This window comes from Melanerpes formicivorus, unplaced genomic scaffold (assembly GCF_026170545.1).
Source record: "Melanerpes formicivorus ecotype bairdi unplaced genomic scaffold, bMelFor1.0.p_v2 SCAF_2, whole genome shotgun sequence".
Classification (NCBI taxonomy): Eukaryota; Metazoa; Chordata; class Aves; order Piciformes; family Picidae; genus Melanerpes; species Melanerpes formicivorus.
In genome coordinates this window covers 41568406-41596404 of record NW_027142354.1, presented here as the reverse complement: position 1 = coordinate 41596404, position 27999 = coordinate 41568406, and the positions used below count along the sequence as shown (strand labels likewise).

The following is a 27999-nucleotide window of genomic DNA, read 5'->3' as shown; positions in this document are numbered from 1 at the left end:
CACAGAGGTGGAACTAGGAATCAAGAATTTTATTGGCTGGGATGAACATGCTCCAGGGCCACGGGACTGCTATATACAGTGTCCAGAAGAAAGTTTAATCATAACACAAAGCACAACCAGAAATAAACCACTTAGAAACCCCAATAAATAAGAAGATAAGTGTTACAGATGAGCAATTCCTCCTCTCTCCAGGAGCTTGGCTAAGCAGAACTGTTGAGAAGGTGACAGCTTGGAGATGTGCAGTGCAGTCAGAGAAAGGCACTAAGGACCATTTCCCCCCTCCTCCTCTTAAAGAAAGGCTCAGGAACAAGTTAAAGGATGAAGTAATTCACGTGCACAACATCAAACAACAGAAACCAGCCAGAGCCTCAATGTTAAGGTTGATGTCCTGCAATGAGGAGAACCTTCTGGTGGTGAGACATGAAGATGAGCACACAAGATCTCTATTACTGGGACAGGAATTGGGAGAGATCCTACACAGCATGGGAGAGGAAGGGCTGTATTAAGCTCTTAAGCCCCCCACAACCAACCCTCTTCCTCCATGAGACACATTATGGACCTGTTAGACATTCACAGACTGCCCAGAGGGTCCAGAAGGTCAGCCCCTCACCAGACTCCCCATTTTGAAAAGGAAGTTGCAACAAAAGGGTAAGTCAGGGTGAGAGATCTTCACAGGCATGGGAAGGCTCATTTGAAGCCACAGAACTGTCAGGGCTGGGAGGGACCTCAAGGCTCAGCCAGTTCCAACCCCCCTGCCATGGGCAGGGACACCTCACACTACAGCAGGTTGCTCACAGCCACATCCAGCCTGGCTGCAAACACCTCCAGGGATGAGGCTGCCACCACCTCCCTGGGCAACCTGTGCCAGTCTCTCACCACCCTCATGGGGAACAACTTCTTCCTCACATCCAAGCTGAATCTACCCATTTCTAGTTCTGCTCCATCCCCCCCAGTCCTATCACTCCCTGACACCCTACAAAGTCCCTCCCCAGCTTTCTTGGAGCCCCCTGCAGATCCTGAAGGCCACAAGAAGGTCTCCTCAGAGCATTCTCCTCTCCAGACTCAACAACCCCAACTCCCTCAGGCTGTCTCCAGAGCAGAGCAGCTCCAGCCCTCAGCTCATCCTTGTGGCCCTTCTCTGGACACCTTCCAGCACCTCCAGATCCTTCCTGTCCTAGGGCTCCAGAACTGGACACAGAGCTGCAGCTGTGGTCTCAGCAGAGTGGAGCAGAAGGGGAGAATCACCTCCCTGGCCCTGCTGGCCACACTTCTCTTGCTGCAGCCCAGGCTCTGCTTGGCTCTCTGGGCTGCAAGTGCTGACTGCTGGCTCCTGTTGAGCTTCTCCTCCCCCAGCACCCCCAAGGCCTTTTCTCCAGGGCTGCTCTCAAGCCAGTCCCTGCCCAGCCTGTATCAGTGCCTGGGATTGCCCCAACCCAGCTGCAGCACCTTGAATTTGGTCTTGTTGAACTTCATGAGGTTGGCTTGGGCCCAGCTCTGCAGCCTGTCCAGGTCCCTCTGGATGGATCCCTTCCCTCCAGCTATCAGCTGCACCACACAGCTTGGTGCTGAGGGTGCCTCAATGCCACTGTCCAGGTCACCAACAAAGATGTTAAACAAGACTGGTTCCTGTGCTGATCCCTGAGGGACTCCTCTTGTCCCTGGCCTCCACTTGGCCATGGACCCACAGACAGCCCCTCTTTGGGTGTGGCCATCAAACCAGTTCTTTACCCACTGAATGGTCCATCCATGAAACCCATCCTGCACCAGTTTGGAGACCAGGATGTTGTGCAGGACAGTGTTGAAGGCTTTGCTCAAGTCCTCTAGAAGAGCAGAGAATTTGTTCCCCAAGCCCTGTAACAGGAGACTACAGCCAATCCAGGCTTCTCCAACCAGTTACAAAGGTGCACAAGCAGTAGCTTGGTTTCTCTGGCCATAGGTCACTCAGATATGCAGAGGACTCTTGTTTGCAGCAGCAGCACTGTGAGGTTATTAAATCCTACAGCATGTGCCTCTAGAGTTAACTTCTCCATCCCTTGAAGTGCAGGGTCAGGTCCAGGGGTGTCTCTGATGTGTGTCAGGTCAAAAACCAAACCCAACCAACCATGTCCAGTTGGCTTTGTGAAAGCACAGCCCAAGAGGAACTCCCTTAAAGCGAACATTCAGCAAATCCTAGCACAACACAACACAGGAACACAGCAGTTTCCCCTGGCCTGACAGTTAGGGCAGGCCAGAGCTATGGACACATCTGCTGGGATTCACAGCTGACCTAAAGTCTGGGACAGAGCAGCACTGAAGCCATTTTGAGTGTCTGGTTTGATGAGAAGGATGGAAGATGAGCTAGGATCCTAGAATGGTTTGGGCTGGAAGGGACCTTAGACATCATCTAATTCCAACTCCCTGCCATGGGCAAGGACATCTCCCACTAGCCCAGGTTGCTGAAAGCTCCATCCAACCTGGCCTTGATCACCTCCAGTCTTGGAGCCTTCACAACATCTCTGGGTAACCTGTTCCAGTGCCTCAGCACCCTCATGGGGAAGAGTTTCCTCCAAACACCTCATCCCAATCCAGCTTCTTCCAGTTTGAAGCCATCACACCTTGCCCTGCCACTCCACACCTTTGGAACAACTCCCTCTCCAGTTCTCCACCCTCAAATAGCTGCTCTAAGATCTTTCCTGGAGCCTTTTTTCTCCTGGCTGAACAACCCCAACTCTCTCAGCCTGGCTTCACAGCAGAGGGCTTCCAGCCCTGCCAGCATTGCTGTGGCCTCCTCTGGCCCTGCTCCAACAGGTCCCTGTCTGTGCTGAGGACCTCAGAGCTGCCCCAGCATTGCAGGGGGGTCTCAGAAGAGCAGGAGGGGTAAGAATTCCCTCCCTGCCCCTGGTGCCAGGGATCAGCCCAGGAAATGGTTGGCTTCTGGGCTGCAAGAGCATATGGATAACCCAGCTCTACCCAAGCACATTCAAAGTAAGGTCAACAATTCAAGAGCAAAGCCTTCTGCAGCTTTAGATTGACAGCAATTCAGAGTAATTAACTGTTTATCAAGTTTTCATCCCTCCAAGTCCTTCACAGGAACATTCTAGTAATCAAATGTGGCTACCAGCCAGAACTGAGTGCACCCAAGAAGCTGTCTTGTTCTTCCTGTCACTTTTTGTCCCTGCTGACTGCAGGCATGTGGGACTAGATGGCCTTCAAAGGTCCCTCCCAACCCAAACCATTTAATGACTCTGTACTTAAGGACTCCATCTCTCCTATTGGTACTCTCAGCTTTTTACACCTCTGGCTAACCCTAAGACTATCTCAGCTCCTGCCAAGGGAGCTGCTGAGATGCCTGCAGCCCATGTGCTCCAGCACCAGCTACCAAACACACAGGATCCAAAGGAGAGGCATCTTCTGTGACACAACAGCCATGTCTTCAAGTGAGGTGTGTCTATTAGCAGCATAAGTATCAACCCCAAAATAAAAGAGCAGCCACAGCAAAGAAATGCTTAGAGACCAGAACTGCCTTCCTCTCAGCAGAGCACAGCCAGAGATGATACAGCCTACACAGCAATGAACAGCAGTAGCTATTCCAGGGGATGCTACTGGGAAAAACCCCATGCCTGGTCAAAACCATCATCAGTTCAGGGCCCTTGTAGCCAGGGATAAGAAATCAAAGCCATCACACTGTGTCAAGGCTGAAGAAGCCAAATCCTGGTGTCAGAGCAGCCCCCTTAGATCATCTCTGCTGTCCAGGTTACAGAAGAATTCACACAGGTCAAACATTCCAGCTCAGAAGCATAAATAAAAGCAGCCAAAGCAACATTGCACCACAGCCTTCAAAAGGAGGGGAAAACCCCAAAGCTCTCTCCTTGCCTCTACACCAAAAGCCTGGTCCTGCACAGTGCAAAGAGATACAAACAACAGCACCACTTGGAAGCCTCACTTAGAGCATGGTCCCTTTCCAGGAGCCTCAGGCTTTTGGCATTCACACTCACCCTCCCCAAGCACCTTTTTCCCCCTTTTTAGAGCAAGAGAGCAAATGAAGAGGGAGAGAAGAGCTGCATATTTGATGCACAAAAAGGGTCAGGTGAGGGCCATTTACCTAAAAGGGTTTGAGATGCTCTCAAGGTTTGCAGCCACCACCTTCAAATCTCAGCAGGTGCAAGAGAGGAGCCAGAGAAAGCTGCCAGGTGTGTGCAAAGCAGGGCAGAAATCCAAGTCATCAACCCTTGGGAGTTAACACTTCCCAACACACACCCCCTAGAACCCTTGTTTGCCAGAGTTTAAGACATTTAACACATGGGATTTCACAGCCATCATCTAAGACCTGTTTAATGTTCTGTTAATATAACATACAGGCAACAGAAGAAATACACATTGCTGGGTTTGACTGTTAAAAATCAAAGCTCCATACCAGCAGGGCATGGTTTTAATACAGCTGAGGAGGGGGGAAGGGGGAGGGGATGTCAAACTGTGCCATCTCTTGTAATTCCATATCCTGGCTCAATTTTATAGACTCACTGAACAGGCAAATCCTGACCAGGTCACACCTACTGCAGCAGGGAGTCAATGACAGCTCCTGGCTTTGCCGAACGTTTTCTGTTTGGAGAGCAAGAAGAGGAAAGGGGGGAGGGGAAAAACAAACAACACCACACACACATCACTATGCTGTCTAGGAAAGAGAGGGACCAGCCACATTCCAAATCCAAACTAACACACAGTGTTACTCTGCCACAAACATAGCAAAAGCCAAAGCCACCAAGGGGAAAAAAAAAACCCAATCCCTGCTGAAATCTCCCCTCCCCACCCTGCCCCCACAGCACACTCCCTGCCAGTAATGACTGTGTAGTGTCAGACAGTCAACTGACCCACAGGACATGGTCCAGAAGATGGGAATGAAGCAAAGAAGTCCTTCTGGCCAAGATTTTACTGCAGGAAAGATTTCAGCTCGGTTCTGTCCCACCTGGCATCAGTAAACTTGATACTGTGCAAAGTGTTTGCGTTTTGTCCTCTCATTAGGCAAAGGTTTGAAGACTTGGGGTAAGTTTGCACACACAAACTTAAGCCTTCCCCTGGGTAAATCCCCCATGACACAAAGATACTCCAAAGTTCTTCACCTTCTACCAGTCTTGGGCCTGGATCTTCCTTTTGAAGTCCTGGGTCTCTCCAGCTTCATCAGCGATTGCCTCAAGCTTTCTTCAGTGTAAGCCAAGTAAACGTGGGACAGGTCCACCTCAAAGGGCTGGGAAAGCAAAAAGATCATCAGAATCATTTCATGCACTGATCAGTGCTAGCTTCTGGGACACTAGGAGGAGTCATCTCTTCAAAACCCAGCTGGAAATGGACAGCTTTTCTAGGAGCATGCAGTGGGAGGCACAGGCAGCAGAGCCTCACCTGTGCAGTTCAAAAGAAGCTTACAAAGCCACTCACATCTTTCTCTTTCTTGTCCAGGACAGGGGTCTGCTTCCTCATGTTGTTCCCTGTATATGCCACACATTTCTGGAAGAAAGAAAGGTCTGTCAGCAAAGCCTGCTTTGGTCTGGTGAAGTCCTAGAATCAAAGAATCATTTAGGTTGGAAAAAATCTGCCAGGTCATTGACTCCAGCCAGGGCTGCTGCTAAACCATGGCCCTCAGCACCACATCTTTGAAACACCTCCAGGGATGGGACCACCTCCCTGGGCAGCCTGTTCCAGTAGTTGAGACCCCTTTCAGTGAAGAAGTTTCCTCTCATGTTGAACCTAAACCTGCCCTGGAGCAACTTGAGAACATTTCCTCTCATCCTGTCACTTGTTCCATGGGAGAAAGGACCAGCCCCCACCTGGCTCCAACTTCCTTTTGGAGAGCTGCAGAGAGCAATGAGCTGTCCCATCAGCCTCCTCCAGGATGAACAACTCCTGTTCCCTCAGCTGCTCCTCACCACCTTTGTTGCCCTTCTTTGGACCAACTCCAGCACCTCAGTGTCTCTCTGGGAGTGAGGGGCCCAAAACTGAACCCAGTACTCCAGATGCAGCCTCACCAGTGACAAGCACAATTGCTGATCCAAGCCAGGATGCTGGTGGCCTTCTTGGCCCCCCAGGCACAGGCTGGCTCATGTTCAGCTAGCTGCCAGCCAACACCCCCAGGTCTTCCTCTACCCTGGCAGCTTTCCAGCCACTCCTGGAACCCCCAAGTCTATACCAAGTGACCCCAGAGCTTTATCCATGCTCTTCTAGGCTGGCTGGCTCCCCAGGAGGTTGTGCTAACATCAGCCACGAGCTTACCAGCTGCCACTCTCCAATGTCTTCATTCCAGTGAACGTAGTTTTCAATCTTTTCCTAGAGAGAGAGGAGCACAGGAAGCGATGGAGCCTTGCACAATCATCCCTCCAGCTGCATTTTCCATCCCTGAAGGGTTGGGCAGCTTGCTTAAGAACAGCCTTGACCATCCCAAGTTGTTTTTACCAGGGCGAGGGAAAGGGAGAAGGGGGAGGGGGGGGGCGAGGGAAAGGGAGAGGGAAGGCAACTCAGTGTGTTTGTCAGCCAGGAGAAACACCAGAGGGCTCAGCTGCAGCTGTGTCTTTACCTGGTAGTCCCGAGGAATGAAGTTGTCTATGATGAGCATCTGCAGACGAAGCTCTCTGCTCAGCTGCCGAATGTTCTCCAGCAAGCCTTCAATCTCTCTCTGGTGCTCTTGTTGCAGATCTGCCATCTGAGGACAAGGCAGGCACAGGAGAGTCAGCACCAGCTCAGGCCATGGTAACAGCCTGAAAGAGAACAGTCCTCTGCCTGCACGAGGCTTTTGGGAAGCAAAAGCCAACCCTGGTTGTAGATACTAGAACATTGCTCTCTGAAGATTAAACCCCCCTGAGATGTTCCAGCTCAGAGATGGCTGAGAGCAGTATTAAGGGCTCAGCTTCCTCAAAACCAACCTGGCCTTCTGCCAGTTCAAGCTCTGCACCAGCTAAGAGCAGACACAGAGCATGCAGACAAGCTCCATCCCTGGCAAGATTTCAAGGAAAACCTCTGATGCTGAAGATAAAAATGCATTTGTTAATAGCACAGGAACCCTAGACACCAGCCAGAGGACACTCATCCAGTGCCTGAGGAAGAGATGAAGGCAGAAAGGACAGAGAGCTAAGGGCAGGGGGGCAGTTGGGCTGCTACAAAGCAGGAGCTTGGGCTGCCAGAATACAGCTTGGGTTCAGAAATAACCAGTGGCTCTCACAGAACCATAGGAGGGTTTAGGTTGGAAGGGACCTTGAAGGTCATCCAGTTCCCACCTCCCTGCCATGGGCAGGCACACCTCCCATCAGCCCAGGTTGCTCAAGGCCTCATCCAACCTGGCCTTGAACACCTCCAGGGAGGGGACATCCACAACCTCCCGGGGCAACCTGTTCCAGTGTCTCCCCACCCTCACTGGAAAGCATTTCTTCCTCATCTCCAGTCTCAATCTGACCTCCTCAAGCTTCAATCCCTTCCTTCTCATCTTATCACTACAAGCCCTTGTAAAGTTCTGAATCTCACAGGGTCTCACACAAACCTCCTCTCAGGCTGTCTTAGGGAAAATCAATCCCCCCTGTGCAGCCCTGACACCTGAATCATCAGACATTTTTGAGCTACAGGAACCAAATGCACAGCACAAAGGCATTTCTAAACGTGTGGCACTTGTTCTGGTGTCACAAAGGCCCAACCCTTCCCAGCTGCAGTCCCTCATGTCAGCACAAGTTGAGAACTTCAGGCACCAACCTCTGATTTTGCAGCCATGAGCATGGTCCAAACTTTCTTGAGCTTTTTGGTTTTGCCCTGTGCCTCCTCCTGGAGGCTGGTGTACTTCTCCTCGATGTCCAAGCGCTCTTGCTGTGGGCAACAGTTAGAGACATCCACACATCATCCTCACACAAACTGTCTGCAATGGTGTGGACAGCAGGAGAAACAACTGCAACAAACCAAAGCATTTCCAAGGCCTTGGAAGTCCTGCCTTGGCCACCTGGCTGAGATCCACAGGGCCTGCAGCACCCTGCAGGTGAGCACTGCTAATATGTGGCTTCAGAAGTGGTTAGAATCATAGAGTCCCAGGTTGGGTTGGAAGGGACCTTTGAAGGTCATCTGGTCCAAACCAGCCCCTGCAGTCAGCAGGGACATCTGCAACTAGAGCAGGTTGCTCAGAGCCCCAAACAATCTGACCTGGAATGGTTCCAGGGATGGGGCATCTCCCACCTCTCTGGACAACCTGGGACAGGGTCTCACCACCCTCACTGCAAAAGAAATCTCTCTCCAGTCTAATTCCCCTTTTTCCAGTTCAAGCCATCACCCCTTGTCCTGTCACAACAGACCCTGCTCAGAAGTCTGTCCCCAGCTTTCTGATCCCCCCCTTTAAGCACTAAAAGGCCACCAGAAGGTGTCCCTGGAGCCTTCTCTTCTCCAGGCTGAACAAGCCCAACTCTCTCAGCCTGGCCTCACAGCAGTGCTGTGGCCTCCACTAGCCCCACTCTGAAGCAGCCAGCTTCTGCTGTGCCCTGAGCAGAGCCACGCTTCACCCCCACAAGCAACACCAAGCACAGAGCATGGTGTGCCCTGCCACTGCTGCCTTCAGCAGCTCCAGCACACAGCCTCACCTCCTTCTCCTCAAGCTCCTTGCGCAGCTGCTCTGCTCTCTTCCTCCGTTCTTCCAGTTCCATATTGGACTCCTCCAGAAGCTTCTCTTGCTCCTCTGCTTTTGCCAGCAAGTCCACTCCTCCAACAATCACCTTCTTCTCCAGTGCAGACAGTTTCTCCAACAGGGACTGGTGCTCTTGTCTACAGAGACAGGCAAGAGTGAAGCTTCCCATCCTGCAGTGCTCACACAGCAGCAGGGCCACCTCAGCCTCACAGCCCAGACAGTGCTCACAGAGCTGGAAAAACTTGTCCTGCTCTCAAGGCTTTCAGAGGGGGTGAAGCAGCATAAATGAATGCAGGGAGTTCCCCAAGCCTCCCTTCACTTTCTCTCAAGCAAAACCAGATCAGCAAGAGAATTCTCTCCTGCCTCAAGTGTCTCCATGAGGGGCTGCAAGGCACCGGCAACATCACCAGGCCGCCCAAGGCATCTCCTTCCTGCCAGCATGGCAATGCCAGAGGCAGTAGGAGAACAGGCAGCAAACAAAGGTGAGGGCAGAGCAGCCCAGATGCAAACCAGGCATGCTGGTTGCTGTTGGAGCAGTCTGTTTGCAAGGGGATCCCAGCAGCTTTTCAGCTCTGGAGTGGAGAACCTCTGCACCCAACGTGACAGCTCACGATGGCATGCTGCAGGAAACATGGCTTGCAACACAGCTACTGCCCACACAGCACAGCAACTCTGCTGCTCTCCACAGCTCTCCAAGGGCTGGAGCATTCATGTCTCTAGGCTGCCTTGCACAACTAGATAAAGTTAAGGAGGTGGCTAAAGGATAAGATTGTCTTCTCCATCTGCTCTAAGCTCTGAGAGCAGAACAAGCTCCTCTCTCACTTTGCTAACAGCCAGAGCTGATGTTCAGTTCGCAGTTTGACAGGCACCTCATGATACACCTCCACACAGCCATAACTGAGGGACAGGTTGAGCAAGGAGAAAGCTACACAGACTGCTCAGAGCAGGCTACTTACTGTGCTTTCAGCAGGTCTTTTTCTCTCTTCTCCAGTTCAGCTCTGGCTTTATTTCTTTCCTCCTCTTCCATATCAAGCTTAGTTTCAAGAGCTTTCCTCTCCTCTTCAATCTTTGCTTGCATCTCTACCATCTTATCAGGGGAAACTTTCTTTTTGCCTTCAGAAGAGACAGGGGAAACAAATGAGCTCCCAGAACAGTAAGAGATCCTCTGTATCACAGCAGTTCTTCCAAGTTCAGACTGAATGCTAGCATTTAGCAAACATTAGGCCAATTAGATTTCAGCTCCAGGCTGGGCACAACCAGTCTTTCAAAGCCCACTTTAACACTGACCAGTTGTCACCAGTTCCCTCAGAGAAAGAGCACTGGAACATAAGAGCAGCACCTGGAGGAGCAACCTCAAGAGAAGTCTAAGCTGGGAACTCAGATGTTTTAACTATGTAGGTGAGGCCAAATGAAGAAGAGAAGACTTCCTTGACCTACAGCTACAAAAGCTGAGCTATCAAGAGTTACAAGACTGCAGTTTCAGCTCAGCATCCCCACCACACCCCTCAGACACTGCCCTCCTGGTGGGCTGAACTACTGCAAAGTGGGCAAACAGGTATTTTAAGAACACTTTACCGTGAAAATAAAATTCAGGAGAGCCCTAATGAAAACCAGGCAATTCAAGACACTTTGGGATGGTATCTAACAGCGTCTACCCACAGATCTGAAAGTACTGAGGCTTGCTGTGACTCACCAGCTGTCTTTACAACACAACTACAGCACACCAGGTACATCTCAGAGGGTTACAAAGTGAGCAGAGCAACTCATGGAACCTATCTAGGTAGAAATGGGGAGATTCAGATTGGATGTTAGGAAGAAGTTCTACAGCATGAGGGTGGTGAGACACTGGCACAGGTTGCCCAGGGAGGTGGTGGAAGCCTCACCCCTGGACGTTTTGAAGGCCAGGCTGGAGGTGGCTGTGAGCAACCTGCTGTAGTGTGAGGTGTCCCTGCCCATGGCAGGGGGATTGGAACTGAATGATCCTTGAGGTCTCTTCCAACCCTAACAATTCTATGATTCTATCACCTGAAGGGTTGGTTCCAAACACCCCTGGCTTAGACAAAGCTTGAGGCTGCTGCTCTCAGAAGTCACTCTAGAAGACTTGAGTCAACTGTTGAGATCCCAACACAGGGATCTGTGGGGGGTATTTGGGGTGAGGAAGTTCAAGTCTAACATCCTCAAATCCACAGCTCCCCCACAAGTCCTACTCCCTTTACTCACTACAAATGAATCCAACATTGTCCTTAGTCTTCTTCAGACAAAAAATACCCAGATGCCTAAGAGCTAATAGCATCCATCTACTGCCAAGGGTCTCCTTCACAGTGGTAAGGCCAGAAGGTGTCCAAGGAAATTAAGACAGTGGCTTCCTTCCCTCCAGCCCTCATGGCATTCAGCTTAATTTAAATACCCACATGACCTATGCAATTTACTCTAGGTGATCCTGCTCTAACAGTTGGGCTGCACTGGATGATCCTCAGAGGTCCCTTCCAAACCCTCCCACGCTGGGATTCAGTGACCTCTGAGAGACACACTGCACTGCAGCTCTACATTTATCTACACATCTGCACACAAGAAAAAAAACCCCAGGCAATTAGTTTTGGGGCAAGGGAAGGTCTCAGCACTACAAATTGCCTCAGCTTCCATCTGCTAAACTTTGGAATCAGATAACAAGCACTGTTTTCTGGATTGGTCTTTGAGGGAGAAGCCCTCTCTACACAGAGCTCATCATCTGGAAAAAGGGAAGGCTTTAAAAGCTCCTCACTGTTAGCACACAGCCCTGTATGTAGGGTACTTAAAATACCTCTATGTTCAGAGGATAGTTTGGGTTGGAAGGGAGCTTAAAGATCATCCACTTCCAATCCCCCTGACACGGGCAGGGACACCTCCCACTAGCCCAGGTTGCTCCAGGTCCCTTCTAACCTGCCCTTGAAGGGAGAATCTCCAACCTCCCTGGGCAACCTGTTTGTCTCTCCCCATCCTCACTGGAAGGAGTTTCTTCCTAACATCCTGCCTAGCACTCAACTGAAAAGAAAAAGGTGAACTCAACCAAGTTTTGAGACCCTTCTCACAAGCTCTGCAGTTGCCTTAGGAGGAGGTGGAAATCAACGGCACCAACCTGCTTGGTCTTGCGTTAAGAGGAAGCAGAAAGCAAATCACAGAGAGGCAGCACACACATGAAAAGAGGAGGAAAGAAAAACACATTATTGCTTTGATCATTTTGGCCAGGGATCAGCAGCATCAGAACAAACACTCATCGTATAGGCATGGTTCTGGAGGAGAAAACTCTACTTGGAGGATAACCATCACTCAGTTCCAGTAGAGCAGACAGTAATGCACTGTGGGTTTATGCTAAAGCAGAGACAGGTTCTGTACTTGAGAGTGCTGTGCACATCCAGGGGGGATCTCCAGCTCACTCTTGCATTCTTCTGCCCATTCAGTGCAATGCAGAATCTAAAGGGAACACCGGGAGCCTGCCGCAAGGATCATGCCCTAAGGAACAACTCAAGAGGGTAGAGATGGCTTCTTCAGCCAGAAATTGATGCTTCCCCCTCCCCAGGGCAGCCAATTCCTTGACATCACCTCTCCAGGGTCAGCACACGTGACTTGTTACCAGTTTTAACCAAGTCTCCAAGCCAATTCCTTCCCAAGAGACGTGACGGTTGCACACAGGGAGTCTCAGCAGAGGGTTTCTCCATCAATTACACAGGGTAATTAGTAGGTTAATTTGCAGTAACTGATGCTTCCATAGAGGTAAAGAGCCAGGTTTGGTTATTCAAGCAAGTGCAGCAAGAGAGGCAGGACAGGAAAGGGTTAATGAAGGATACCACATGCAAAAGGGCCAAGCTTGAGGACAGTTAATATCCCAAACCACACTGATCCCAACAGCCCAGTGCAGCTTCCACAGCAGAACTGCCTCCAGGCTGGCAGGAGGAGGAGGGCTCCTCCACTGCTGCCACACCAGCAGGTTGCTATTAACTGTCCTCACCCCAGTAAAACACTCTGCTTCCAAGCAAGCTTTGAGAGAGCAACTTTGAAGCAAGCACATTTCCAAGCCTGCCACCCTATCACCTACCAAAGGTCTCCCTGAGGTTGGGACCCTTCTTAACCTGCTGCTACACTTTCTCTGAGCTGTAGGCCACTCACGAGTGGTGTGAGTCTGATGGAGGTATGACTAGACAGCAGTACTTTCCAGACTCTCTCCACACACCTCTACAGTGGCTGAAGTCCCTCCAAGCCAGGTCTTGGATGTGATTTATTTCTTCAGTCAGCACTAATTGACTCTAGGGTTTGTACCAGGACAGAGCCTTCTCTGACCAGGAGATTTTCCTCCCTACTAAACCTTAGAATCACAGAATCAATCATTAAGGTTGGAACAGGTCATCAAGTCCAACCTTCTACCCAACACCTCCACAACCACTAGACCACGTCCTGAAGTGTTTCTTGAACACCTCCAGGGCTGGTGAGACTGAACTAAGTCCCCCAGTGACCAAGAACTTCATGTCATGGGGCAGTTAAAAAGACACCAACCACCACTTTTTAAAGTTACCTGCTAAATTAAAGCCAATCAACCAAGTGCCACCACATTTACCTTGCAAGCATAAACCTTGTGTTGCTTGATCCTTGACTGCTCCACTCATCTTCTCCAAAGGTTTGAGGATGCAGTCCAGTATAAAACAGCACAAGCTCTCTAGCTGTCCTCTTTATCAGCTCTTATAGCAGCAGCTCCCTCAAAAAGGGGACCTCAGACTTTCTCCTGCAATCAAGTTGCCCAGAGAAGATGGGGGGGCTCCAAGCCTGGAAGTGTTCAAAGCCAGGCTGGATGGGGCCTTGAGCAACCTGGTGTAGTAGGAGGTGTCTCTGCCCATAACAGGGGGTTGGAACTAAACCTCTGAGGTCACTTTCAACCCAAACCATTCTATGATGATTTTAGTTGGAAGAAACCTTTAAGACCAAGCCCAACATTAACCTAACACTGCATAACTTGGTATTTTAGAGGGAGCATTTAACACAGAAGCTGCAAACTGTCATTTTTAGCCTATTATTTCCCAAGTGCCCTTAAATCTTCAAGCATCCTGCTACCTTGCTTCCTATCACCTTCTCACCTGCCTGGCTCACAATGAACACTGAACAAACTGTTTCAGGCATGGAAGCAGCAGAGGCAAGGCATGCTTTAGCAGAGTTAAAAGCTCAGGTTTATCTTTCCAACAGACATAACAGGGAAGAGTGCAGCATTGCAAAATGGAGTGTGCAGATTATGGAAAGCTTAAAGGACTGAAGAGCTCCCACTCACTAGTGAAGGACTTATCCAGAGGTTTCTCTATGACAGAGCATGTGGAGTCTGAACTACTGCTGCTGCTACTGCCTGGAAAACAGAAATGAGTCCCACAGAACAACCCAGAGAGGAAGAAACATGCAGATGGGAAGTTAGTTCTAAAGGGAAGTAACCCAGAAGGGCCAGCAACCTGGTTCAGAAAGGCACAAGTCCCCATCAAGAAGCGTTGGGCAGGGTCCCTCCCAGGCTCAGCCTGCAAAGCCACCATCTCCCAGCACAAAATAGCATGCTCAGAAAGAGAGTTTGGTTAAAACCCATCTTCACCAGCCTAGAGCTTAAGACAACATGCCAAGGCAGCTTCCAGTTCAAGCGACAGCAGGGGGAACCAGCTCGTAGTGGAGAAGGCTGTGGCTGTCTGCAGTAGCAGAGGATTCAGTGACCAGGAGTCCTTTCCAGTCTTATGTAGGTGGCCAGGGGTGCTCCTCCCTCTGGAAGGCAGAAATCAGCTCACACAGGGGCAGCTGCTGTGTGTACTCCAGCTAGTAGCACCCCTAAGTAGGGAACCTAAGAGTAACTTGTTTGGAAGCTGAGTAAGTAAGTTACTTGCCCCACATTTTGAAGGTGGTCTCCTCTTGGGAGGAGATATGGGCACAGTTTGGTGCTTGATGGGGACTGTGGTTAATCAGGTGGCTTCTAGGAATTACCAGAAGGTGAAAAGTGAAGTTGTTGTTATCAGCAAGGGCATGAGAGAGGTCATTTATGACTCTGCTTGGACAGAAACCAACATGAAGAGACTGCACCTAAAGCAGATGAGTGCTTCAGGGCAGGAAGGCAGGGTCAGTGTCAAAATTAATTTACTAGAGAAGCTGGAAGCTGAGGAGCAGCACTGGGCTTGACTTCTGCTCCCCATCAGAGAGGCTCTAGAGGCACATAGCAAGCTCCCTGGAAGCCACAGCGTCCCATGGCACCCAGTGATCTGCACTTCTAGGTTCTGCAACATCCCTTGGAGTTGAGATGTTACACAGGAGTTTAACACTGGTGCAGGACAAAGCAAACTTCACCATGGGATTTCCAGAGCGTTCCCAAACAAGGGATGTGCAGCTGCCATTTGGCTTTCCAGCTTGCACAAAGACTCTCAGAGGTCAGGTTCTCTCTCCATCAACATAAAGTAGGACATCAGTAGAGTCAGTAACCAAACATCCATAAGACAGATGAATCCTTTGCCTGAACTACAGCCAGAATTCCCCCTCCAACCATTCCCAAGGCTATAAAAACCACATCTGCCTCCCACCGATCTTGGGTGCCTGCCTTCCCCCCACCTCTGAGAGCTGGGGAAGTTCCAGCACACCAGGCACAAGCTATTCAGCCACCTTGAGGCAACCAGGAAGCCACAAGAGAAGAGGGTGTTCTCCACAAGCAAGGATGACTACCCCAAGTGGAAGCAGGTACTAGAGAGGCTGGCAGCTGGGCACCACACAGCTTTATTTCTAGGAGAGGCATGATAATTGCAGCGGCTGGAGGGCAGCTCTACAACTCCACTTCTGCCTGCCTGGCTCTGCCTACAGCTTCTGCCACCAGCTCCTGGTAGGGGACTGGAGGCACTGCCAGGAATCTCTGCCGCCTTACCCCGACGCTTCTTCCGCTTCTCCCCATCCTCTCCAATCTCCCCTTCGTCATCTTCATCCTCCTCTTCAGAATCACTGGTCTCAGAACCAGAGATCTCTTCCCCTAGAAGAGAAGAAAAGAGTGTGCTTTTAGATGTGCTTTTCCTCACCTCACAGCTTGTCACAGCTTGCTCCTGTGACAGCAGCATTTGTCCAGCCCAGCAGTGTCCTACATCAGCTTATGAGCAGCTGCAGAAGTCACGAAGCATTGAGCACACAGCTTGCCATCACCCTGAGAAGCCCAGGCTAACCTCTTAGGAGGAAAGGCTGGGAACTGGGGGGGATCTCATCAATGCTGATCAATACTTGAAGGTTGAGTGCCAGAAGGATGGGACCAGGCTTTCTTCAGTGCTGCCCAGTGACAGGACAAGGGGTAACAGGCACAGACGACTTATGTTCCACCTAAACACGAGGAGGAGCTTTTAATTCACGGGTGGCAGAGCACTGGAACAGGCAGCCCAGAGAGATGGAGGAGTCTGCACCTCTGGAGACATTCCAAACCCACCTGGAAGTGTTCCTTCTCTAGGAGACCCCACGCCTTGGCAGGGGGGTTGGACTTCATCTCCAGAAGTCCCTTCCCACCCCTACCATTCTGGGATGTAGTGTTGTGCAGTCAGTGTCTCCATGGTAAAGCTCAAGTGGGTGCTTTTCTTGGGCAATAAATCACCCTTGCACTGCTGAAGCATTAAGCTACACAGATTTCCCAGCAGGATCACCTCAGACATTCTCCTGTACACGTGAAACTTGATGGCTGGTAACAGAGAAATCTCCAGCTTCACAAATGTTTATCATTGCTGCCCCTGTAGATAGGAAGCTCAGATGTTTCAGCCTGAGTTTGGAAACCAAGCTCAACAGAAGCCAGTGTCTAACACCCTGGCCACCCAGCAGCATTAGAGAACAAAACTGGTTTCAAGCTTGCAGCCTGAAATGTAAGAAGCCAGCCTCAGCACACCAGGGATGAAATAGCTACAGCCAGCCCCCAGTCCTTGAGGGAAGAGTTACTGACCATTTCCTGCTCCTCCTGACCAGGACAGACATGTTGAGTTTCTGCTCCAGCTGTTCCCTGCTGTGAGCACCTCTGAAGAGGGCTGTCCTGCCAAGGGCACTGTTCAGGGTCCCCTGGCAGGGTCTTTCAGTGCTGACAGACTAACACTGTCACAAGGCCGTGATGCTACAGGCCTTAAAGGTGTTTTTTTAGCTCTGTGCAGCACTTGAAAGCCAGCCCCAGTTCCACCTCCACAAAATCAGTTCATTGTTCTCCTGAAAACACACCAGCCCTCCTCCTCCAACCCTTTGCCATGCTACATGAACTCCCTACACCATGTCCAGCCATGCCAGAGCCCTCTTGCTCACAGGAGAGCCTGGGCACACTTAACACAGCCCAGAAGCCACCACTTACCCTGGTGCTAAGTGCCACCTAGTGCTAAGTGCAAGCAAAGCCAGGTCCCAGAGGTCACCACTGCCCTCGGGACACCTCTCCTGGAAGCCAGTGGGGCAAATCAGTGGCCTGCACCAGCTGCCAGAGTAGTGTGACACACCTCCCAAGGTTCACACCCAGGATGAGGGCTGACACCCACAGGGGGCCCTCACCTTCTTCCAGTTTTTTCTTCAGCTCTTCAATTTCCTTTTGGAACTGGCGGAGCAAAGCGTCTTTGGGATCTTCGTTAATCCTGGCCTTGTTCTTGATGTTCTTGGCTCTGTTGGCATACCTGAGCGTGCTGATGGTCTCGTCGTAGTTGTAGTCTGCTGGCCCAATGTTTGCACACTGTGACACACACAAGACAGTTGCTGAGGGACACTGCCAGAGCCCAGAACAAGCAATTTCAGCAGCCATCCCCAGCTCTGCCTCTCTCTCTGCTGCTCTCCCCAAGCTTCTCTGCTGCTTCAACACCAAAGCTAATTCTGGCTATTACAGAACAGCTTCTATGTGATCTTAGAGACATCTGCACCGTGTTCAGAACCTCACCTGTACAGAGGCAAAGACAAGATGCCCAGGGAAGGTTCCCTAAGCTGCAAACAGCTCTGAACTGAAGAGGTGAGTGCCAGGCTGCTCTCATGGCAGGGTCACTATGCTGTCCCCATCAAAGCACAGCCCTGGCACTGGGAAGGGCCTCTCTCAGCTTACCATCATGGTTTTGGAGTTGCCCCCCAGGGAATCCTGGAGGAGCCTGGTCAGCTTGGAGTTGCGGTAGGGCACGTGGGTGCTCTTGCCATCCACCAGTGCCGAGATGACATTGCCCAGCGTGGAAAGAGAGAGGTTGATCTTGGTGGCCTCCTTCAGCCGCTGCCCCGTGGCCCCAGTTTTTGCCTGCCTTTCAGAACCCTGGGAAGGGAGAAAGAAGCAAGAGTTACAGATCATAGAATCACTTGGTGGGAAAAGACCTCCAAGATGAAGTCCAACCATCAACCTAAGCCCACCATGGCCACTAAACCATAACCTGAAGTGCCATGGCCACACATTTCTTGAACACTTCCAGGGATGGGGACTCCACCACCTCCTTGGGCAGCCTGTTCCACTGCCTGATCACTCTTGCAGTGAAAAAAACTTTACTTAATCCCCAGCCTAAACCTCCCTGGCACAACTTCAGGCCATTTCCTCTCCTTCTATCACCTGATACTAGGGAGAAGAAATCAAACCCCACCTCACTCTAGCCTTCTTTTAGGTAGTTGTAGAGACCTACGAGATCCCCCAATACATGTTCCCTCACTAAAGAGGATCAACTACACATGAAGTCTTGCTGGCAGCGATGTCACCAACCACCTCATCTGTTGTTAGAGAACCTGGCTAAGTACCTCAGATTGTTAGAGAGACAAGTCTAACAGGTTGGAACTGAAGCTTTCAGCACCATAAAACTATGGATTGCTCAAACAACAATGCTGGGAGGTCAGGCTGAGAGAGTTGGGCTTGTTCAGCCTGGAGAAGAGAAGGCTCCAGGGACACCTTCTGGTGGCCTTTCAGTGCTTCAAAGGCTGATCAGAAACCTGGGGACAGACTTCTGAGCAGGGCCTGTTGTGACAGGACAAGGGGTGATGGTTTGAACTGAAAGAGTGACTTAGACTGATATTAGGAAGAAATGCTTTGCTATGAGGGTGGTGAGACCCTGTCCCAGGTTGTCCAGAGAGGTGGGAGATGCCCCATCCCTGGAACCATTCCAGGTCAGGTTGTTTGGGGCTCTGAGCAACCTGCTCTAGTTGCAGATGTCCCTGCTGACTGCAGGGGGGTTGGACTGGATGACCTTGAGCAGTCCCTTACAGACTGAAGCAGTGTATGATACTAATGCAGCTGGGCTAATGGAGATTGGCTCCATGACCAAAACCATTCTGAGAAGTCAGCAGTTGTGAGGCACCCCAGCTGCAGCTGCCAAGCACCATCTCCAGCCTTTCCCATCAGCAGTCACTCTCTCTATCAGGCAGGAAACCAACACCGCAATGACTTTGAAGTGTTTTTCAGAGCAACCTAAGCATACATCAGGTAAACAAAGTCAACATGCAGGCACTGAGTGCCTGTGGTCTCCCCTCTCCTGCCATCTTCTCCAGAGTAAATCTGGGCTGAGGCCACATTGTACCAGCACAATCCCACTGGTTCAAAGTGAGTGACAGAGCTGTGGATTTTTCTCTGGAGACACTGCAAACCCACCTGGCCATTGTGATCCTGGGCAAGCTGCTGTGGGTGCCCCTGCTTTAGCAAGGGGGTTGGAATGGGTACCTCCAGGGGTCCCTCCCAAATCTCCCATTCTGAAACTCTCAAGTGATGAACTGCATGGTCACAACCCTCTCCAAGACATGAAAACTCAATCCAGAGAGCTCTTTCCAGTGTAGCTAATCCACTTAATGGTTAATTTATAGTAGCAAGAGAGGACTTTCCCTGGGCCAAGCCCTAGCTACAAGGACTCTTTCCTAGTATACCTCTAATTTCAGGTCCCCTCTGAGCACTGCACAGAAGTTCAAGGTCAAACCAAAGCACAGAGCCACTTCAGCTGTGGATCTTAACGCCATTTAGGGTGCCTTCAACAGCCCACAGACGATCTGTGACGCCCACCAGAGGTTCCAGCAGGCCCAGCAGGCCCTACTCACAGCCAGGTCGACGAGGTGCAGCTTGCCCATGCGCACGTGCATGTTGCCATCCACCCCCTTCTCGCTGCACTCGATGGTGATGGTGAAGATGGCGTGCGAGCGCGAGCTGTGCTCGTTCATGTTGGTGGCACCCACAGAACCTTTGGAGGGAGAGAGAGAACAAGCAAAGACGTCTTCAGAAGGACTCACAGGCTCCCCTAGCGCTTCCTGCTCTCAAAGAGGACTTCATCCCCGCTTGACCTAACCCTGTTTTTCAGAAGATGGATGGTCAGAGCCAGCAGCAAACTGCATTCTTGGGTGCTGGAGGTGCAGCACACCTCCAGTTCGGACTTGCAGAGGTGTTACAGCCTGCTGTAGCTTTAAGATGACAACCACAGACTCCCATCCCAACAGCAGAAGTAGTTCTCAGCTGTTTCTTTAAGCCTACAGAGATCAGGAGCCTACAGCGTAGATTCATGGACTCCTAGAGTTTGGGTTGGAAGGGTTGAAGATCATTCTAGTTCCAACCCTCCTGCCATGGGCAGGATGATCTTCAGGGTCCCTTCCAACTAGAAGGGTCCCTTCCACTAGCTCAGGTTGCTCAAGGCCTCATGCAACCTGGCCTTGAACACCTCCAAGGAGGGGGAGTTCCATGACCTCTGAGTGACCTGTTCCAGCATGCACAGCTGATCCCTGGAAACAGCTGCACTTTGAGAAATAAGAGCACAGCAATCCTTGCCAAGAGCAACAGCAGCCAAAACTTCAGGTCATAAAAGGATTTGAGTTTCAGAAGCCATACAGAAGACAAAGCACCTCCCACCCACACCACCTCCCTAGCCACATTCCACCCTGATCAGAACTGAAGAGGGCAAACGTGGAAGACACACACCAGCAGTTGTGACAACCGCTCCCCTTCTTCACCTGTGCTTCACAAGCAGTTCAGGAGGAGGTATCCTTTTTTTCCCCCCCTCTCTGCTCAGCTGAACAATCTTCCCAGGGTAGGCCTGGGATCTCTTACTCTGGGGTCCCATAACCAGCCTGAGCTAGGAAGCTGCCCACAGCAAGGCTACGTACGGTTCTTGTGGCCCAGAGTCATGATCCTGTCCATATCATCTGCATTGTTTACGACATAAGCTGAAAGGTCTTTGATATAAACTCCCACATCAGGTCTCTCTTTGACCTAAGAGAGAAACAGTTGAGACTGAGCATCCCCAGCAGATCCCCAACAGCAATTTGCAGGGGTACTTTAACAGGACAGGGTCTGCTTTGCATGCAAAAGGCTCCCAGTCTCAGAAACAAAGCAGCTAAGGAACACAGACTCATGCAGGCCAAGAGTCCACTGGTTTCCTCTGGTGGCAGATAGCAACTTGAAAGCTCAGTCTGCAATTCCTAGAAACACTGCTGAGGGGCCTCTGGGGTAGAAGTGCAGGTGGCAAAACTGACCTAGATGGAGCAGCCAGTTTCCCACTGTGCAACTGCCCAAGGGGAGAAGGTTCAGAAGTCAGTGGAGATATCCAACTACTCTATCTTAGGGAAGTAGCACCAGTGCTGAGGAGTCCAACCTCTACTTCCCTTCAGGTGCTTCTCTGGTCTTTATAGTAGTGGTCACTGAACCAGGACAAGCAGCAGACCTGGACAGCAGGCTCACCTCTAATCTCTGAGTCTGGTCTTTCCCCAGCAAGTCCCTCACTTCCTCGTTGTAGATCTCCAGGTAAGACACACGAACCAAAAACCTGAAGGCAAACAGTTGAGGAGCTCTCTCAGTAAGGAGTGTGTTAGTCCAACAAAGAGTGCAGAGGAAACAGTCATGCATGGCCACAACCCCACCAAGAACTGTCCCAAGCAGCAGGCTTTCAGCTAAGGGCAGAGGGACCATGTCAGTTGTCATTGACAAGGTCAGGCTCGGGCTACATGGAGACATAAGAGAGAGAAGCAGTGGACAGAAGCTTTTTTTACCTTGTATCCCCCTCTGCCTTGGCAATGTGGCCAAATATATGGGCAAAGGAGTTGGGGATGATGCCTCGAAGCTCAGGAACTGCTCGGACCCCTTCCATGGTGAAGGTTTTGCCTGTTCCAGTCTGCCCATATGCAAAAATAGTACCTGAAGGGTAAGAAGATACATGAGCAAACACAAAGAAGCTGCTAGCTGCAGTTTGACTTCATCCCTTCTTAGCATGATGGCTCTAAACAGCTCTGCTGTTATGGAGTTGAAGGTTTCCACCCACTCCAGGAGGTACAGCAAGAGAAACGCTGGGCAACCACAGCCAAGAGGCTGAGCCACTGCTTTCTGCAGCCTGCAAGATAGCCAAGAAATTGTCAGCTTGTTTTAACTGCACAGAGTGATTAAAGTGCGAGTGCTAGTACACTAAGGTCTCACACACAAGTAATTAAGGCAAGCCCAATTAATAACATGGTCAATCAGAGGAAGATCATTAGATACCAACTACTGCTGGTGCTCTAAGCCATGGCAAAAACAGCGTGAGGCTTCTAGACAGGCCACAGCACAAGCCCAGTTCTCAACCTGCAGATGCAGCTGCAATTTGGCCTGCAAAGGAAGACATCCAGAAAGCATCCTGAGATCCCAGGCTCAAGAACTCCAGAAATATCCTGGTTCTAAGCTTTAACCTAGCACTGCTGGAAACTCAGGTTTTGACTGACAAGACACGGACATTACGGACAAGCTGGACAGAATATTTCAGCTGGAAGGGACCTACAGCAACCACAGAATTGCTTGGGCTGGAAGAGACCTTTAAGATCATCAAGTCCAATCACCAACCCAGCACTGCCAGGTTACCACTAAACCACATCCCTTCCACATCATATCTACACAGCTCTGAAATTCCTCCAGGGATGGAACTCCCCCATTGCCTTGAGCAGCTTGTCCCAGGGCTTGACAACCCTTTGGGGGAAGAAATTGTTCTTCAGGTCCAATCTAAACCTCTCCTGGAGCAACTTGAGGCTGTTTCCTCTCATCCTCTTGCTTGTTCCTTGGGAGAAGAGACCAACACCCACCTCATTCCAGTCTCCTTTCAGGGAATTGTAGAAGGTCTCTCTTCAGCCTCCTTTTCTCCAGACTCAACAACCTCAGTTCCCTCAGGTGCTCCTCACCAGCCCTGTTCTCCAGACCCTTCATCAGCTTCATCACCCTTTTCTGGACCCACTCCAGCACCAAAATGTCCTTTTAGTGTGAGGACCCCAAAACTGAACCCAGTACTCAAGGTGAAGCCTCACCAGTGCCCAGTACAGAGGGGCCAAACATGTCTCTACTCCTGCTGGCCACACTACTGCTGATCCAAGCCAGGATGCTGTTGTCTACCTGGGCACATGCTGGCTCACCTTCAGGCAGCTGTCAACCACCGAGTCCAAGTGCCTGAGCAATTCAGGGCTCATGAACACTTAAAGCATATAGTTGAGGGGATTGTTCAAATGCCTCTTAAACACTGACAGGTTTGGGGCACCAACCACTTTTCCAGGACACTTGTTGCAGGATTTGACCACCCTCTTGATAAAGAAACACTTCCTCACATCCAGTCCAAACCTTCAACCACTGATTTGCAAATCATGAATTGCAATCAGCTGAGACCAGGGTGTGTTAGCATAAGAGCTTATGAGGTTCTTCATAAACATTTAGGACTTTGTCATCTGTTGCCACCTGCAGCATGCTGCTATGGAAAGCAGTGGAGTGCTTCCCCGCCAGCACTCGCTCTCCTTTAGCTAACACATTTACATGCACAGCAGAGACACACACAAACCATGGCCACGCTCCTCCCAGCTGGAGGAAGCACCATGGGGCAGGGCAGATGTGCTGAACTAGTTATCTTAGTTGAAAACAGCCAAGTTTAGAGGAGAAGATGCAGCAGTTCTGTGCACAAGGCTGCTGGGCATTACCTAGTTACTGCAGGGCCGCGGGCAGCTGCCTGGTTACTGAAATGGCACAGTGAAGAGCTGCTGAGAAGTCTGATGATGAGACAAAGGGCAGATCTTTGGCAAACAGAAGATAGAGGAGAAGAAAAAAATTGTAATCACCCAAGTGACTGATCTCAGCTGTGTTGTGTTCACCACCAGTTAATGGTCACAGCAGGTGCAGCCACTGAGTGCCCACAACACAAAGTACCTTCAGGCTACCTTGAGGCCACAACAAAAGCCACAGAGGGCTATAGCCCTCAGAAGGTGACTGGCCCCTCAAATAAGATCATCAGGAACTCTTAACTAGGCAACAAAAGAATAGGAGATGGGCTCCTTGACTTAAACCAAGGAAGACTTACCATTGTATCCTTCTAGCACAGAGTCAATGATAGGCCTTGCAGTCAAATTATAGACATCCAGCTGTTTACTCTCTGGTCCAAACACTGTGTCAAAGGTGAATGTCTTGGGAGGCTCATTGGATGAGTCTGTTTTGTGGACAGTTATAGTTCCTCTCATCTCATCCACGCTGACTGCCATCTTGTAGCCTGTAGCTTTCTCGCGGTCATTGAGAGGCCGGCAGCGAACAACCACCTTGACATTATCACAGCTCTCTGGTTTGTCCAGCTTCTCCAGCTTGTTGATCTATCATCAGTTAAAAAGCAACCAATTATACAGGCTCTGACACCACACTCCACATGCCTGTGTGTTTAAGCACAAACCCTGCTGAATCAACTCGAGTAGACACGTCCATCTCCACACGACGGGGACTTAAAACCAGAATACACTTGCACTTATTCAGTCAAAGCAATCCTCTGTTGGCTCAAGTAGGAACTCAAGGATAAACCTGAGACTCACTCAATATCATCTAGGAATCGATTCCAGGAAGAACTGCATGCTTGCAAGCAATCTGTGAGGAGTTTGCTGGAAGCCATTGTGGCCATGCCAGTCTTTCACATCAACACTCTCTCACCGGTGCACCCCAACCTGAAACCTTGCAGGTGACACAAGCAGAGGCCAACAAGCACTGGCTGAAGGCAACTCATTTCAGTTGCAAGCCTCAGTTCACTTTCTGAATTCTTACCACTTAGAAAATTCCAATGCAGTGTTACAAAACCTCCCAAACCTTTTCTTTCATCAAGTGGTTACAAACACAAACTCTGAAGCTCCTCTGATGCACCTGCACTGAAGCAAGCTGATCACACAATCACAGAAACAGAATTGGTTTGGTTGGAAAAGCCCTCCAAGATCACTGAGTCCAACCTTCAACCCAACACCACCATGGCCATTAAACCATGACCCCAGGTGCTATGTCCACATATTTTTTGAACACCTCCAGGGACAGGGACTCCACCAGTGCCCTGGGCAGCCTGTTCCAATCCCTGACTACTTCTCCAGCAAAGAAATTATTCCTAATCTCCAACCTAAACCTCCCTTGGTGCAATTTCAGGCCATTTCCTCTTGTTCCATCACCTGATACTAGGGAGAAGAGAGCAACCCACACCTTACTCCAACCTCCTTTCAGGGAGTTGTAGACAGCAATGAGGTCTCCCCTCAACCTCCTTTTCTCCAGGCTGAACACCCCCAGGTCCCTCAGCTGCTCCTCCCCAGCCCTGTTCTCCAGACCCTTCACCAGCTTTGTTGTCCTTCTCTGGACCTGCTCCAGCCCCTCAACATCTTTCTTGGAGTTAGAGCCCTAAGACTGAACCCAGGATTTGAGCTGTGGCCTCACCAGTCCCCAGTACAGGGAGAGAATCACTTCCCTACTCCTTCTGGTCACACTATTGCTGATGCAGCCAGGATGCTGTTGGCCTTCTTGGCCACCTGAGAATGCAGTGTTCTAAAACCTCACAAACCTTTTCTTCATCTAACAGCCACAAATGCAAACTCTGAAGCACCGCTGATTCAACTGCACCGAAGCAAGCTGGTATCAGCTGCTCTTTCCTGATGAAATAAATCTCAAACACTCTGATCTAGTGAAGTCTAAGGCACTACCCTCGGTAACAGATTCTGTATCTGAGCGCTGAACCACTTCCAAAGCAGCTACCTCGGATGTCGGCAAGAAACAAACCCTCTTTCCTTGCCCACCACTGCCAGGCCTCAGCAGAGGCCAGGAACAGCTTCTGCTGGTGGAAGCTGAGAGCTGTGTGGTCTCATCTAGTGGAGCAGGGATCCCACAGCCCTCTTCTACCACTGCAGGTGCAGAGGAGTTTCTGGAATCGGAATGAGCCACATAAGCAGCGTCACTCCCAGCGGGAAGCGCTGCCTGAGCTGGACCTCAGCCCTGAGCGGACCCCACAGCCCTCAGCTGTGCCACCACCCCCGCCCTCAGCGCCGTTCGCCTCGCCAGCAGCGGGGCCGTGCTGGCGCAGCGAGCCTGCGCAGCATCCCGGCGGAGGCTCGGCAGCGGCAGCGACAGCGAGGTCAGCCACCACCCCTCGCTGCCAGGGAAGCCGCCCTACCCCACCGTCCCCGCTCAGCTTGACAGCGCGGCACACACCGCCCATCATTTCCCATCGCACAACGCACGTCGGTTCCCACACCGAGGCCGCGGGGCCTCCGATTCCCCTCAGCGCTGGGCTCCTCGGGTCCTGTCAGCGACGGATCGAGGAAGGCAGGCAGCGGCCAACAGCAAAGCAGGGCCGGGCTGACAGCGCGGAGCAGGCGGGGAGGCACTCACCGGCATGGCGGCAGAGGGCAGGGAGCGGCGGCGGGCAGGGAGCGGCGGCAGGCGCGGGGAGCCGCCGGGCGGCACAACGGAACAATAACAGCACCGCGCCTGCGCCCGCCCCGGCGCCGCAGCCAATCCCCGCGCGCTGCGGAGGCCGCGCAGCCAATGGCTGGAGAGGAGGGGGCCGCCCCTGCCCCCTCGCTGTCATAGGAGCCAATGGCTAGGGGCGGAGCGGCGGGGGGCGGGCGAGGCGCTGCCATGGAAACGGCGGCGAGTTGGGGGGATGCGGGGCGGGCCACGGCCGGGGCCGCTGCGGCGGGATCACCGCTTCCCGGGGCTGCAGAGCTAGGGGCGACGAGGTTCCGAGGGCTGACAGGCCCCTGTAGGGCTGACAAGGCTCCGGGGTTTCTGACAGGGCACTGGGCCTGGCGAGGCTCTGCGGGCTGACAGAGCCCTGACTTTCAGGGTCTGCCAGGGCTCCAGTGATTCTGAAAGGGCTCCATGGCCCTGACAGGGTGCTGAGCCTGATGAGGCTCCAGTGGCCCTTACACAGCTCCCACTGCAGCAGGAGAGCCCCTCCAGTAGGTCTGGCAGGGTTCTGTGGCTCTGACAGAGCTCCGGGCCTAATGAGGCTCTGAGGGGAGTGACAGAGCTCTGGGCCTAATGAGGCTCTGAGGGGAGTGACAGAGCTCTGGGCCTGTGACACGGGCTCCTGAGCTGTCAGTGCTGCAGCCTCACCCTGTTCTCCACACAAGCAGTAAATCCATCTCTTTTTCCTCCTGCTCCTTCCCGCCCAGGAATTCCTGCACATCCGAGCCCTTCTGCTGGCAAGTTGCAGGGTGTCGTTCCAGTCCCACTCCTCCTCACGATGCCTCTGCTCTGGCTAGCAAGCCCTGGGACACCAGGGCAAGGCCAGGACACATCAAACACAGAAACAAACCAAGGGCTGCCAGTCACTTGCATTGCCTTTTTGCCAGAGGCTTGTAGGCAGGAGCAGGAATGTGGACAGGATTGGTCTGGGGATTCCAGAAGGGTTTCTGATCTCAGCCAGCAGACTCAGCAGGGTATCCAGGGCTGGGAGCACGCTGGTAATGACAGGACAAGGACAGCTGAGCATCACAGATGAGTCAGGAAGCCAGAGGACAAGGTGTTCAGCAAACACAATCTCCATGCTGTTTATGTGTTGCCACAGCGTTACTCAGAGCTCTGCTGTGTGCAAAGGCTCGCAGGCTAATGGAGTCATTTAGCACCCAGGGAAAAAAATGTATAACCCAAAGGGCTGCTGAGGGAACAGGGAGCTGTGTGTGGGCAGACAAAGCTGAGGAACAAGAAAAGATTTAACATAAAATATTGCAACCAGCTCCCAACACAAAACACTGTGTGAGAAAAACAAAGAGAAGCAGGAGCCAGGCTGTGAGTGGTTGTGAGAGGTGGAGCCCTTGGCTGGAGGCAAACACGGGGTGAAACAAGGGTGCTGGCAAAGGGGCCCAGCCCTGGCAGGCACAGAAGTGCCTATCGTAGAATCACAAGAGTGGTTTGGGTGGGAAGGAACCTTTCAAGGTCATCCAGTACAAGTCCCCTGCAGTCAGCAGGGACATCTGCAACTGGAGCAGGGTGCTCAGAGCCCCACACTGTCCTGGAATGGTTCCAGGGATGGGGCACCTACCACCTCTGGGCGACCTGGGACAGTGTCAAACATGTCTTCCTTCTCTCCAGTGTAAACATCCCTCTTTTAGTTTAAACCACCACCCCTTGTCCCATCACAACAGGCCCTGCTCAAAAGTCTGTCCCCAGCTTTCTGATCAGCTCCTTGAGGCAC

At 51.5% G+C, this 27999-nt stretch overlaps 1 protein-coding gene across 3 annotated transcripts; it reads right to left on the bottom strand.

The window, feature by feature from the left end:
• Positions 1–8: 8 nt before the first annotated feature.
• On the bottom strand, positions 9–26272 carry KIF3A (kinesin family member 3A). 3 transcript variants are annotated; one of them, XM_068157969.1, is made up of 19 exons: positions 26190–26272; positions 23872–24154; positions 21563–21707; positions 21255–21339; positions 20681–20786; positions 19628–19767; positions 17679–17876; positions 17144–17318; positions 15516–15617; positions 13908–13979; positions 11733–11741; positions 9574–9730; positions 8574–8754; positions 7705–7815; positions 6542–6667; positions 6241–6294; positions 5410–5478; positions 5097–5221; positions 9–4578 (listed from the first exon to the last, which is right to left on the bottom strand). In XM_068157969.1, the coding sequence occupies exons 1-19, from the start codon at positions 26193–26195 to the stop codon at positions 4530–4532; spliced, it is 2193 nt and encodes a 730-aa protein (XP_068014070.1). In that variant the 5' UTR covers positions 26196–26272; the 3' UTR covers positions 9–4529. The 3 variants fall into 3 exon arrangements, with proteins under 3 accessions (XP_068014070.1, XP_068014052.1, XP_068014062.1); XM_068157951.1 differs by lacking the exon at positions 13908–13979; XM_068157961.1 differs by lacking the exons at positions 11733–11741; positions 13908–13979.
• Between the last annotated feature and the right edge of the window lie 1727 nt (positions 26273–27999).

Coding starts and splice junctions, on each gene's coding strand:
- KIF3A (XM_068157969.1), bottom strand. Junction 8,755..9,573: donor AAAGACCTGCTGAAAGCACA/GTAAGTAGCCTG, acceptor CTGTCTCTGTAG/ACAAGAGCACCAGTCCCTGT. Junction 6,295..6,541: donor TCATTCCTCGGGACTACCAG/GTAAAGACACAG, acceptor CTCTCTCTCTAG/GAAAAGATTGAAAACTACGT.